The sequence below is a fragment of the Poromitra crassiceps genome (assembly GCF_964638095.1).
Source record: "Poromitra crassiceps genome assembly, chromosome: 8".
Lineage (NCBI taxonomy): Eukaryota > Metazoa > Chordata > Actinopteri > Beryciformes > Melamphaidae > Poromitra > Poromitra crassiceps.
In genome coordinates, this window is record NC_139629.1 from 14,909,171 (window position 1) to 14,924,366 (window position 15,196).

General features: G+C 43.3%; 1 protein-coding gene across 1 annotated transcript in view; it reads left to right on the forward strand.

Moving 5' to 3' along the window:
* Positions 1-13,868: 13,868 nt before the first annotated feature.
* The window catches only part of LOC310780491 (CMP-N-acetylneuraminate-beta-galactosamide-alpha-2,3-sialyltransferase 1-like), a gene marked incomplete at both ends in the record, with an annotated part of 30,217 nt that continues 28,889 nt past the window's right edge, over positions 13,869-15,196 (forward strand). Inside the window, one exon of the mRNA XM_083641065.1 lies at positions 13,869-13,995. Coding sequence (XP_083497191.1) covers positions 13,869-13,995 — 127 coding nt within the window. The remainder of the gene's footprint in view (positions 13,996-15,196) is intronic.

Below are 15,196 nucleotides of genomic sequence, written 5' to 3' on the forward strand. Positions count from 1 at the left end.
TCCAATAAGTGGGCGGGGGGTGTGTGTGCCACGATTGTGATGTCACGATTGTCATGTATCAGTGATGTCACTCGAGCAATTGTGATGTCATCAGTGATGTCACTCGAGCAATTGTGATGTCATCAGTGATGTCACTCGAGCAATTGTGATGTCATCAGTGATGTAATAAATCCTTCTGTGGCGTTTTATGGCAGTTGGCATCCTTTATGTTGCATTACCGCCTGGCTGAGGCTTTATAAGTGGTTGGAGAAAAGTAGGGAGAAGAGCACAAGTGGTACGCTACATCATCTCCAGAGTAAGTGTTTATTGTTTATTTATGTTTGTTTATTGTTTATTTGCACAAAGAAAATGAATAACAGATAGTACAAGTATCTTAATAAGCTATAAGCTATACCTATTATAGGTAAGTGCTTATTAAGCTAGCCTACTTTGAATGGTAACAGACAATGACTGTCATTGGTAACAGACAATAAATGGCGGTCAACTTACCCATAACCTTCGGATATGGAGACTTACCTGTCCAACCGTCTGCATGTTTGAGCTACAACTTGCGCTGTGCCTTGCCGAAATCAAATTGCCTCCAATGCGAGACTCGTGAATGACATGACTATGAAGTTATGGTTTGCGATGGCTGTCTGAGGGAACAAGATGTGCATGAAAACTCACCCTTTTCCACTAACTATTAGAACATATTAGCCACACTTACATTTTATATGTTTTGTTTTGTTATGTTACAGTATGTTTGTAGGTAGAGCTTTTCCCTAGCCCCACCCCTTTCCTGACCACACCCCCTCCCACCTCCCACATACACTCCCCCCCGATACACCTGTCCATGCCCCCTACCCACCTCTCGAATCCAGACTCTCTACTGACCTTCCTATCCCTAGCAACGGACCCTTTTCCCTAGCCCCGCCCCCTCCATTGAGCCGACCCGGATCAGATCCACTCCAAAATGTAATGGATTCTTCCTTGGCCCAAGCTAGACCCTTCTACCAAGTTTCATGAAAATCGGCCCAGTAGTTTTGCCGTAATCCTCCTGCTAACAGACAAACGGTCAGACAAACGGCACCGAAAACATCACCTCCTTTGTGGAGACAATGCCAATTTTGAGAATGTTCCACTACTGGGATTTTCTGGGATTTTCAGTATGTTAAATTGGCAGGTTTCAAGAGCTGAATACAACACAAATAATTTCTGTTGCAATTTGTTTGAGGTTGGGTCATTTTTTCTCACAGATTCCCTAGACTATATATATACTTATATCTTTATAAAAGGGGCTGTCTGTTCTGTTTACATTTTTGTCCTGCTGATGATGTAATCTTATGCCATCACTGATGGTGTCATAGGCACTGATGATGTCATAGACATTGTGATGTCATCAGTGAGTGGTGTCATCAGTGATGCAAAGTTGAGCAATTGTGTGCTGCGCATGCCAGTAAAGCAGGCGAAGCCACGCAGCAGCGACCGAGCTGGCTGCGTATGTGAGCTGCAGGGCAGGCGAGGCAGTCAATTTGATCATAACAAATAAATATATACATTTCTCCAAGACAAGCGAGGGCATGACAGGGCGATGTCAGTCATTTCTTCAGTCAGTCAGTCAGTCAGTCAGTCAAGGATGAACACAGCCTTAACGAGCACCATGGGACACTACAGAATCTGTGCTTATTTTTCACTTGCAAAATATCCCGAAATGCAAAATCAATATATTTTTTATATTATATTGAATTTTTTTTGAGAAAGAAATACAAATGAAAATTTGTACTGAATAAATATTTTTTCTAGAGCTGCCAAAGAGCCACTATTTAAAATTACCTGTAGTTTGAAGCATCAAGATTTTGATGTTTCTTCACAAGATATAGAAACATCTTTCGTAGCTGGTTCATTCTCAGCACCTCTTGGTTTACGATGATCCTTTCGCGGATGATCCTCTCACAGAAGATCTTGTAGCTGGCATCGAAGGACTCATTTCTGAAAGAAAACATTAAAATGGAAAATATATATTGTTGTGTAGATTGTCTACAGACAGACAATACACAGACTAGTGTCTCAGGGATGTCAAACACATTTTAGTCCATGGGCCACATGGAACCCAATTTGGTCTCAAGTGGGCACTATAACCTTTATAAATAACACCTCCACATTTTAAGAACACATTTTCAAGGGCACCGGAAATAGTTTTGTGATTTACAGATCACGAATACTGTATGCTACTTAATATTCAAATTGATCCTGAAACCTGCCTTACACATTTGATTGAAGGATTCTCAGTGCAATGATGAGCTACACAAAGTCAGCCTATGGGCCAGATTGGACATTCTGGCAGGCTGGTTCTGGGCCCCAGGCCGTAGGTTTTATACCCCTGATGTAGATGGTCAATGCTTTACTTCTTAAATCTGCAATAATGTGAGGCAATTACTAATTGATAATGAAGGAATATAATACTCACTTTTCTACTGAGGTGTCTTGAGTAGTCCTCATCAAGAATCTGGTGTACTGTCGGTAACAATTCTTGTGGTACCGCACCTCCAAGGACACACAGTGTTTGTCTCGAATATGAAGGAGGAGTCTTCCTTCATCTTTCTTCAGCTTTCAGCAACTGACCTTTGAAAAAATACATAACAATTAGGGGCTCTTTTATTACCCTAATGGCCAAAATAATGCCCCCTATTTCCTTACCCTGTTAGTGTGATCCATATACTGTAATATAGGTATGGTAAATCCATTTACAAATCACCCGTTTTTCTTGGTCCTGGCCTAGACCGTGAAGGCCACCAGGATCCCAATAATGTTACTGTAGGCTACTTATTGACAAGATACACAGCCTAGCTGGCTCTGATTGGCTTGGCTTGTCCTGATATTCTTGCCCTAATCCTAGGAGTCTTTACTGTTTATTTGTCTGATAAAACACAACCCAGAAGAACCCAGATTTGACAACTACAATAACATTAAATGTGTTGGGTGTCAACTATTACATACTCAATTGAGAGGCATGTTTTTGCTACCATTGTGCTTTTATATAGACTATTAGATTTTATTTAATATATAGCCTGTCACACATAGCTTCGCATGTTTTCAAAGTAGCTTTCCAAGACTCTGATTGCGTGTGTGTATGTGTGTGTGTGTGTGATTGTTTTACCTACCTGCTGAAAACGTTTCAGCCTGTACCAGATGGTCCTTGTGGTGTTTGTTTGCCTTTTCTCGGCCGCATCCAAACGCTTTTTTTTTTAATCAATGAAGCGTGTGTAGCATGTTGAGTGGAACCCAGCATATTCAGGAACATTCTCAAAGTCGATTTATATGCAATGTTTATATGACTGCTATTTCTGGCTGTCCCCTTGCAAGGCAAGCCACCGTTTGGCAATGTTTCTAAATGTATCCCACCGTGTACTGTTAAAATATTTTACTCTCTCTTTCCTTACTGACACGAGATGCATATAGCATCGTTTCTTGAATTTTTTACGTAGTTTTGAATGCGCTATACTTCTTCTTCTTTAGATTTCCGGCAGACTAGGCACGGGTTGGTGCATTGCTGCCTCACACTGTTAAACTACGTCACTGCACATTACCCTATATCCTCTGATACAGGTCTGTAGCTACAAGGAAGCGAACTACTTCTCTAACACTATTTATTTGTGCCACCCACCCAACAGTGTTTTAAGGGAAAAGCTTTTAACTCCCAGTTTGCCCAGCTCAATAAATAATTCCCTCCTTTCCTCTGCATAGTGTGAAAATTGCAACAGTTACATGCTGCACAGTTTCCAATAGTCCACAATGCTCACACTTGCCATCTTTATGTTTCCCCATGATCATCAGCCCACTTGCCAGCCCACAATGCCCTAATCTAAGCCTGGTCAGTTTAATGTCATCTGACCTAGGCATGCTCACCCTGCTACCAGCTCTCACAGAATGTTGGATACTGAATAGTTTCCTCCCTTTATGATCACCCTCCCACTCCTGCTGCCACTGCCTACTAATCCTCTCGCTAATGATGCTCCGACACTCCATCTTGCCAAGTGCCACCTGCACATCTACCCGACCTCTACCCAAACTGGCCTTAGCCAGCTTATCCGCCTCCTCATTTCCCTCAACTCCTGCATGCGCTGGGACCCACAAAAAACCCACTTTACACCCCTGCCTCTCTAGTTCAGTCAGTTTCATTAAGATCTCCCCAACTATATCTACTCTAGCTCTACCCCCCTCACCTCCCCCCAAAGCCATCAAGGCAGAAAGAGAATCGGAGCACACAACAGCCTGACTGAATCCCCCCTCTTCCACCCACCACAATGCCCACAGTAAAGCGATCAGCTCTGCTGAGAATATTGAGATACCATCAGGCAGTCTCCTACTCTGACTGATTTTGGCATGAGAGACATACATACCAAAACCCACTCTTCTACTCTCAGGGTCTCTTGAGCCATCCGTATAAATGTTGATATAGTTATTCCAGTTATGATGTTCCTCCACACCTAACCGCAACACTTCCTATTCGCTTTTCCTGTATGGCCTCTCTTATTGTTAAGTCCACCTCCGCCTCTGACCACAGCCAACGAGGTACAGGTGGCCAGAACACAGGGGGCCCTACCTTTATTTTATTAAAACCCAGTTCCTCTGAGTACCCCCTTACTGTATTAATATAGCTGCACCTCTTCATCCTGCTAGCACCATTTCCAAACTCCCAGCATTCAGACAGGAAAGAAATTGAAGGAAGTGCTGTTACAGATCCTTTTAGCTTGATCCAATAATTTAGAGCTAGCTTTGCACGTCGCAGCCTCAGTGGAGCCTCCCCCGCTTCCACCAGCAGCGCCGGGACCGGCGTTGTCGGAAATGCCCCAGTGCACAGTCTCAAAGCCCTAGCCTGAACAACATCGAGCAGCCAGTGTAGATTTGGCCGCTGACCCATAAGCCAAACACCCATAATCAAAAATAGCTCTTATCATGGCCTTATAAATAATCAACATTGCACCCCTGTCTGCCGCCCAAGAACAACCAGCCAGGCACCTCATAATGTTAACTATCTTCCCACACCTACCTACCATTTTTCCCACATGCACTCCATATGTCAATCTTTCATCCATCCACACACCCAAAAACTTAAACACTCTAACCTTCTCAAGGGGCTCTCCATACATCATAAGCTCATGCCCAGCCATAGGCTTCTTCCTGCCAAAAACCACATACTTAGACTTTGCTACAGTACCGATAACCTAAAACCCCACTTATCAGCCCAAACCTTCACCATATCCAGGGCTCCCTGCATCTGCTTCATCAAATATCCAACATTGCGCCCTCTTTTCCAGATTGCTCCATCATCTGCAAAAAGAGTTCTACCAAAGCCACCCCCCACTTCATCAAACATACTATTAACCATTACATTAAAGAAGACAGGACTAATAACACTTCCCTGTAGGGTCCCATTATCTATAGTTACAGTGTCAGACAGACTCCCCCCCACTTTCACCTGTATGGTACGAGATCTCAGAAAATCTCTAATCCAGTTTAGCATCCTGCCCCGAACCCCTGCATCATACAACTGTATCACCAGCCCCTCTTTCCACAGCATGTCATAGGCCTTCTCTATGTCTAAGAATACACTTACCACTGCCTCCTTGTTCACTAAAGCTCTCTTAATGTCTCTGTCTAACACAAGAACAGCATCCATAGTTCCTCGGCCTAACCTAAACCCACTTTGGCATGGAGAAAAATACCCTCTTCGCTCTAAACTGTGCACTAACCGATCCGTAACCATTCTCTCCATGACCTTACACATAACTGCTGTAAGCGCCAGGGGCGGTTCTAGGCCTTTTTTGGGTGGGCTTCAGCCCACCCAAAAATAGTCTCAGCCCACCCAAAAAAATAGAGGCAATTTTTTTTTTTTCCCTCTCCAAATCCATGGTGGTCATTAGTAGCAGTTTCTGACTACACTCAATGCGCTGTGTGCGTGTTCCCCCCCCCTCTATGTTCTTAGGGTGGGCTGAGACAAAAATTTAGGGGGGTTCAGCCCACCCGAAAAGTTTCTAGAACCGCGGCTGCGCAGGCGCTCCCTCCTCCATCTATCTGCCTAATCCCACATCACTTCACACAGGTCACACACACAGTACAGCAGCGAAGTGGTCCTACACAGTCCACACAATCGTTCTCCCCACTCATGATCAATGAAACTGTGAGGTGAGCATTGAGCAGTCAGAGTCGTTAGTAGTTACTTAATTAGCGCATATTGATATGCAAATTAGCGCGTAACGTTGTTTCGTAGGCTAAACAAAATAACTTGTCGCTGTGCCTGCCAGACAAACAGGTGGACTGGAGGAAGCGATGTTTTTTGAGAAACATGGGCATAAGTGACAAACATATTTTCAAACGGGTCCCTTGTTATCTGAATGAAATTAAGCCCTTCAGAATCGAAACTCCTGCTTTAGTGCTTACAGTATATTATTATCTTGTCGGAATATTATTCCAGCCAATACGTTAGGAAGTTCCCTTTTGATTTAATTTTACTTTTGTTTTGCCTACAAAGCAAAATGTTACTTTACTTGAAACTCCCCTGAAGTGATTTTGGTATTATTTATGCAAGCATAATTCTACCATATAGTAACCTGTATGCAGAATATATATAGTATATATAGGGAAACAATTATTTTTTCATTGCTGTAAAACCACAGAACGGTAAAGAAGATATTGATGTGCGTAGTTCTTCATAGATCTAGTCTCTTCATTTTGATCTCAAAGTGCGCCAGTTTGATCCATTTTTACTTGAAACTGTACAAAATTTTCTTCCGGGGGGGCATGCCCCCGGACCCCCTTACGGGTTCAGTGGTCCATGACCTTTGGGTGGGCTGAGCCCACCCAAAGCTCTGATGCTAAAACCGCCCCTGGTAAGCGAAATAGGCCTGTATGATCCAGGACTACTGGCTTCCTTCCCAGGTTTCACAATCGGCACAACTACTACATGCTTCCACTCAGCCGGAATAATCCCTTCCTCCCACACTGTATTTATCAACGCTAACATCTCATCCAATGCCAAATCATCCATATGCTTAAACATCTCATATCCCAGGCCATCTCTCCCAGGCGAGGTAGTATTCCCTCGTCCTATTGCCCTCTTCAGCTCTTGCATAGAAAAAAATAGATTTATTACATCACTATTATCAAAGTTTACTTCAAGTTTATATCCTTCTTGCTCAAGCATTAATTGTCTCCTCAGCTGCCCTTCTCTACCCACATTACTTACACTGTGTACTTTCTGAAAGGTCCTGACTAGTAAATCAGCCTTCTCCCTGTTACCTACCACTTCTTTACTCCCTTCCACCAACACAGGAATGGACACTCCCCTTTTGATCCCAGCCATTCTGTGAATCATGCCCCAAACTTGCCCTACAGTTGTCTCTGTACCTACAGTATAGTGCCACAAAACCTGCGCCAACTCTCTCTCTTAGCACCTTTAATAACCTTCCTAGCCTTTGCTCGCAACCTCTTATACTCAATAACATGACTCTCAATTGGACTCCTCCTAAGCTGACGATATGCAATGTTGCGAGCCCTCACTGCCTCATTACACGCCTTATTCCACCATGGTACTATTTTCCTCGGTTTCCTACTCTCCTTAACTTGAATTGCCTTTCCAGCCGCTTCTGACACCACAAAACAAAATGACCTATTCCATTCATCCACACCACCCTCACTCATCACATTTCCCAAATCTGCCGAGAGCTCTTCTGTAAACTTATCCCAGTCTGCTTTTCCATAATTAAACCTTCTCTCAGTGTTTTCCTCTTCCACCTGCAACACTCTAACAAACCGGCTTAAAATGGGAAAATGATCACTCCCCATGGTGTAACGATCCATAAGATCCCATTCCCCACATCTAGCTAACTCAGCTGAAGCAAAAGTTAAATCTAAACATGATAAACTCCCATTGCCAACCTGAAACCTTGTTGGCCTCCCATCATTCAACACCACAAGCATATGTTTATCGAAAAAATCTTCTAATATCCCCCCATTCTTATCTTTATTTTTACTGCCCCACAAAGGATTGTGAGCATTAAAGTCCCCTGCCCACACCACTGGGGGGCGAACTTGACCCATTATATGATCTAACTTCTCCAATTCCAACTGGAGACAAGGGTTATAAAAGTTAACCAGAGAATCTTCCTGCCACACTCCATACCTCTATGGCCACACACTCCAGATCAGAATCTACATTCACATCCCTATACTGTATTCCTTCTCTAATAAACACTGCACACCCTCCCCCAGCAATATTTCGATCTTTCCTTATGCAAGCATACTATTATTAGAGTATTATAAAACTCAAAATAGGCTTTAACCACGTCTCCTGAACACATATTATCTCTGGCCTTTCTTTAAACGCATCCACAAACCTCTTTAACTCTTGTCCATTCGCTATCAAACTCCTAGCATTCCACTGGAGGATATAAAACATTATTAATAATCTAAACATCATCCACATCCTCCCTATGACTCTTTCTCTTCTGTCTTTTGAGAACACCTGGTTATGGAGAGCAGATGGATCCACCTCTCCAATTCCTAGAACCCTCTCAGCAGCCTGCACCACACATCTCACCACATCAGTTATTTTTGGCCTTCTTCATCTCACACATCACTTCCACAATGAACGCCAGGAAATTAACCCTGCTCACCACCACTGAATCCTCTGCTACACATGCAACCTGATGAGGCGCTATTACTGCCTTTTCTCTCATTTCACCTGCCTCACCACATGTTTCAGTTTTTTTAAGAGCCTCAGCATAATACACCCCTTTATTTACCTCCCTGTACTGCTGCACCCTCATAGCCTGCTTATACTGCCCACACTCTCGATTCCCAGCAATGTGCCCTCCACCACAGCTTCCACACTTCAATTTCACTTCCTTACAGTCAAAAATCTCATGTTCACCCCCACACTTCCCACACCTTCTAACTCCTCGACAAGCAGCTGCAATATGGCCATACCTCTGCTCTGACATTTAAAACACCTCAATGGTGGCCTCCTATGCAGATGAACTTTAAAGGACAGACATCCTAGAAACACTCGCAGATGCTCTTCCTGAAAAGACCACAGTGGTTGAATCACGTTTAGCTCCTTCCCTAAACACTCTAATGCGAGACGCCTCAGCGACCCTCGAACCCCCAAGCCCAACATCCCTTACTAGCTCCTCCATGCTGGTTTCAAGTGAAACCCCATATATAACCCCTTTCAAACAAACAGCCCTTCTCCCTGGGATAAAGCTTTCCACTGGCTTTTTCCCTATCGCCGACATTGCAACAGCTTTGGCACCTGTTAACTGAGCTGCAGACCTGCAAAACACCAGCAGTTTCCCATCTGCCAAGATGCTCGCATTTGGAATGTCTCCCAGCATTCCCTTCAATGCTTTAGAAAGCTTAATAGGGTAGGGTTGAAGGAACAAAACCCTGACTGCCCTTCCTTTAATTTAAAGATAACTTTAAACTCAGTCTCTTCTGCCTGGCTGTTTTCCCTTCTCATCATCTTACTAGATTTCCCCCCTTCTGCCCCTCCTTCTGAATCGCTCGAAAGCTTCCTTCCTTTCCCTTTACTTTTCATATTTTCCCCACTCCCCCCACCTTCATCATCTTCTTCCATTAACAAAACAGCAGTTCGCGTCCTTTGTTTAATAGCTATCTCTTAAATTAAACTGAAACCGTGACAGTCCGATTTCCCTCCAAAATTTCCGCTGCGACCCGTCCGGACGTGACGTCGACCCTCCAGCAGCCTGAATGGAATGCGCTCGACATTCCTCTTCTTCCCCGTTCAATGCATGGATGAGGGGGCTGCCATCTTGTCTATTTACTTTGACTCCTCGGAAAAGCGGCCACCCGATTGGTCTAGCGGGAAGCACGTGATACGGATCATTACGCCGAGCCTTGTCACTCATCAACAATGTAACTACGCGAGGGAAGGACTATTGCCGACCGCAAACGTGCCAGATTTCACGTGGAGAACTTTTTTTTCTCACACTCAGAACCAATAGATCTTTCGAATTAAGTAAAAAGTATTTAGTGCCACATGGGTCGGAACGGGATGAAACGAAAAACGGGTTCACCTTGTGGCCTACAGGTGTAGATGGTTTTCCAATTAAATATTATGAAAAATAGAAATACATTAACATAATCTCCCCTATATATTGACCATTCATTTTGACCCGTTGTATACAGAACTCAAATTATGTGCAGAAAACCATAGAAGCTCGTATTGAAAAGGGCTCTGCCCCCCCCCCCAAATAAATACAAAAATAATAATGATAATAATAAGAATTATAATTTGCTGGTTAATGTTGTCGAAGGAAACAAATGTGCCGGCTATTACAATGCATGTTTCCATCTTTACAGAACATTTTTTGAAGTTTACTATCCAGTATATCTTGATTTATTTGGTTCAGAGCAAAATACAAGTTTACCATTCTTTGCTCAGTGTCTAAATAACTGCACTGCAAGCTTAGGGAGAACTGGGCTTGTGAGGAGTGTTTCAGGGCGGGGTGTGTGTGTGCATGCGCGCGCTATACAGTATCCAACAATCTGTGAGAACTGGTAGCAGGGTGAGCATGCCTAGGTCAGATGACATTAAACTGACCAGGCTTAGATTAGGGCATTGTGGGCTGGCAAGTGGGCTGAAGATTATGGGGAAACATAAAGATGGCAAGTGTGAGCATTGTGGACTATTGGAAACTGTGCAGCATGTAACTGTTGCAATGTTCACACTATGCAGAGGAAAGGAGGGAATTATTTATTGAGCTGGGCAAACTGGGAGTTAAAAGCTTTTCCCTTAAAACACTGTTGGGTGATGGGGTGGCACAAATAAATAGTGTTAGAGAAGTAGTTCGCTTCCTTGTAGCTACAGACCTGTATCAGAGGATAATCACGTGCAAACTCTGAATAGGTTTGATGATCAGTTTTCCTCCAGGCTCTAAACCGCTGGCGATATGCCTCCGGTACCAATTCATACGCCTTCAAAACAGCCTTTTTCACCTTGATGTAATTACTAGCATCAGCAGGACTTAAAGAGGAATATGCTTCCTGTGCCTTCCCTGTTAACACACACTGAAGCATCAAAGTGCGCTCTGCATCAGGCCACATCCGTGCATTTGCAACACGCTCAAACAGTGAGAAGAAAGTATCTGGATCCTTCTCATTAAATTTTGGCAACAACCTCAAATTACTGACATGTCAGAATTAGTGGAACCCCCACTCCGACTGGACAGATCAGACAATTTGCCCTCTTTAACCAAATCCAGTTTACACCGTTCCACATCCAACCTCATTTTTTCCAGTTCCAACTTGAGTTCTATGTCTTTTTGCTGCTTCCATTCCTCATGCTGAAGCTGCATTTTCAACAACTCCCTTTGCTGCTCAAAATCTAAACCCACAGAACCCACAAGATGTTCTTTTTCTGCCATCTCAAGGATTCCAGCCTCCACTAATTTTTCCCTTAAAGTGGCTTTAATTGTATCCAATTTTACCCTTTTATCAGCTATTTCAACCTGATAGTGCTCAGCTATCTTCAACAGCTGTTCTTTTGAACACTGATCAAGCAAAAGATCACAAGGAGACTCAACAAACTCCTCAGCAGAAGCCATTCACACAACCAGACAGGCTGACAAGAGAACAAACCAACCAAATAAAAGGCTACCAACACAAAGCCAAGTAGCTAGACTTCAACAAATGTTGACCTTACTGTTGTGAACTACCAGACCAGGATAACCCAAACCACATAAGGAGAACCCCAAAACAAATATAAAATCTTCATGCAGTTTGGCGTTGGGCTTTTTGAACACTGCTCCACTAAGAGCCCTTTACACAGAGTACTAAGAACTCTGCACAGAGAAACAGGAAGGCCCCCAGCTATGCTGATAACCCCCCTGGAGCTCTGGGTGTGTCCCCGAGACCCCCCGTGGGTCTTTCTTGCTGCCCTGCACAAAAACAACAAACTAAAACAATAAACAACAAACAAACAAAACGGGGAATAACTCAGAAACTAAAGATTATCCCACCCAGCATTCACAACTGTAAATCAACATACAAACCTAGATTACTCACCAAGAGTAACACTACCAACCTGGGACCAAATGCACTCTCCTCAATCCACCACAAACCAACAACCTACAAAGAAATACACGTGTGAATCTCCCCCAACAATGCCTCAATGCAATACACAGACAGAGTAACAATTGCCACCTTACCACTCTGCAAAAGACAAAGGCATCAATACAACAAAACTAAGTTGTTAATCACAACTAATGAGCCAAACTCCACAAGATCTCATAAAGACGAGCCCCCAGATGTAACAGCCCAGGCTCAGTGGACTGTACAAATGAGGGGAGACCACACATGTTTTAAAGTCATAACAAAAAGTATTTATTATAAACTAAATTAATTAATCAAAAGATAAGATTAGATGTGTCAGTCAGTAACGTCAGTAGTGAATGCAGTGTGTGGATGAGTGAGAAGTGTAGTGTAGATGTTTGAGATGTATGAAAGTAAGATCCAAAAGAGCCTGAGCTCAAAGCAAACCAACAAGGTGGAGAGAGGAGGAGAGAGAGAATGAGAGTGAGCAGCCAGCTCAAATAGGGAGCATCCAGGTGCTCCAGATCAGCTAATCAAGCAGCCCCAGCTTCTGCCCAGCCAGGACCTGCAGACTGAAACAACCAATCAGTACAGTGAACCCACAGCACATAGTGAGGGCTGCCACAGAAGTTATGGTTTGCGATGGCTGTCTGAGGGAACAAGATGTGCATGAAAACTCACCCTTTTCCACTAACTATTAGAACATATTAGCCACACTTACATTTTTTATGTTTTGTTTTGTTTTGTTATGTTACAGTATGTTTGGTAGAGCTTTTCCCTAGCCCCACCCCTTTCCTGACCACACCCCCTCCCACCTCCCACATACACTCCCCCCCGATACACCTGTCCATGCCCCCTACCCACCTCTCGAATCCAGACTCTCTACGACCTTCCTATTCATAGCTTTCAAGGGGCGTTACGTGCTGCCGGGAACGCCCACCTGGCGGTCAAAAAAAAACTTGTTCGTTCCGTTGCCTGCGAGCACACGTCTTTGCTCTTTGCGGCCAACATTTCATCAAAGGTAAGCTCAAGTAACGTTAACGGGGTATTAATCATTATTGTAACGTTACTTGAGCTTACCTTTGATGAAATGTTGGCCGCAAAGACGTGTATACTTTGATGGTAGAAAAAAAAGCAAATTTTTTCCCCCTGCCCAGCGACTGAACCACGTCGCACAAATCCACAACCTTCTCCTTTCTTTCTCCGACGGGATTCTGTGAAAGCACAAGCCAGGCGTGTCTCCTCGTCGGTTTAGTGCAACCGATAGCACAACAGGTAGGCTATGCGGCACTTTGGCTGAACAAACAGCGTGAGTCGACTTGCAGGCAACGGAATCAACAAGTTTTTTTTTGAACGCCAGGTGGGCGTTCCCGGCAGCACGTAACGCCCCTTGAAAGCTATGAATCCCTAGCAACGGACCCTTTTCTCTAGCCCCGCCCCCTCCATTGAGCCGACCCTGATCGGATCCGCCCCAAAATGTAATGGGTTCTTCCTTGGCCCAAGCTACACCCTTCCACCAAGTTTCATGAAAATCGGCCCAGTAGTTTTGCCGTAATCCTCCTGCTAACAGACAAACGGCACCGAAAACATCACCTCCTTTGTGGAGACAATGCCAATTTTGAGAATGTTCCACTACTGGGATTTTCTGGGATTTTCAGTATGTTAAATTGGAAGGTTTCAAGAACTGAATACAACACAAATAATTTCTGTTGCAATTAGTTTAAGGTTGGGTCATTTTTCTCACAGATTCCCTAGACTACTCCCCTCTCTAGGCCATGAGGTTGAAGAGAATACTGAAGATTACTCTGGGGGTTGGTGTCCTCCTTGTCCTCATCCTCGCCACTCGGACCATCCAGATGGGACACTTCCAGATTGCCAGATGGACTGGCAGTGGGAAGACTGGTGAGGGATTATTATTTTTATTTGTATTTATCATTATCATTATTATTATTATTAGTGTTATTGTTAGTATTTGCTGCTGTTGTTATTATTATTAGTGGCCGGGCCAGCGAAGCGGCCCGGCCACTTCAAATTAATAACTCATTAACTCAAATCAACTCTCAATAACTGTCAAACTAGATTAATGATGAATAGTTTGACAGTTATTGAGAGTTGATTTGAGTTAATGAGTTATTAATTTGAGTGGACCAGTGTCACTGGTCCACACTTTAACACTCAATAACTGTCAAATGAAATGACAGACTTCAAAACAGTTTACAGTTTTCTGATATACTACTGATGTTCTAATGATACAAAGCTGGTTGAAAATGGGCGGAGTGTTCCTTTAAGGTACTTTGAAAATCAGCTTTATTGTCCATCTTTTGTAAACAATTTGCCATGACAATTTGCAGGGATGCATAGGAGTGAACACAGTATATCCGCAGCCACATTCAGACACTGTTTCACAAAGTCACCACATGAAAAAGCGTGTCCACCCTTTGCAATCAGTGCAGATATCTGATAATTTGCCAGAGTTGCATTCTGGATTAAAAAAATCGGGGGGGGGGGGGAAGATTTTTTTTTAATCCGTGGCGGGCCAAAACAAACAGAGCGCGGGCCCCGCGGGCCTCAAATTGGGCACCACTGTTATAGAGCTTGTAGGCTCTATATGCCAAGAACCACATATGTATGAGTTAATAGTGTTGTGCCTCACAAAGTGACTATATACTTATGTATTAATTAATAGTTATGTGCCACAGATATAAGTCACGACATACTTATGTATTAATTAATAGTTATGTGCCACAGATAGTAAAGTCACGACATACTTATGTATTAATTAATAGTTATGTGCCACAGATAGTAAAGTCACGACATACTTATGTATTAATTAATAGTTGTGTGCGACAGAAATTAAAGTCATGACATAATGATATCCTCACAAATCATTAGCTAATGCAGATGCTGATCATGAAATCACTTTTAGACAGTATAGCAATAAAAATGCATGCATTCCAGTCATGACTTGAGAACCAATTCAAAATATATATTTATCAGTGAAGACCATCATTGGAGTTATAAAAGCACGTTTATTTATCAAGTTTGTGAACATATCCCCAAACTCTTCCCTGGAGCAAGGACTCGCTCTCCGGTGCCCCTGAGT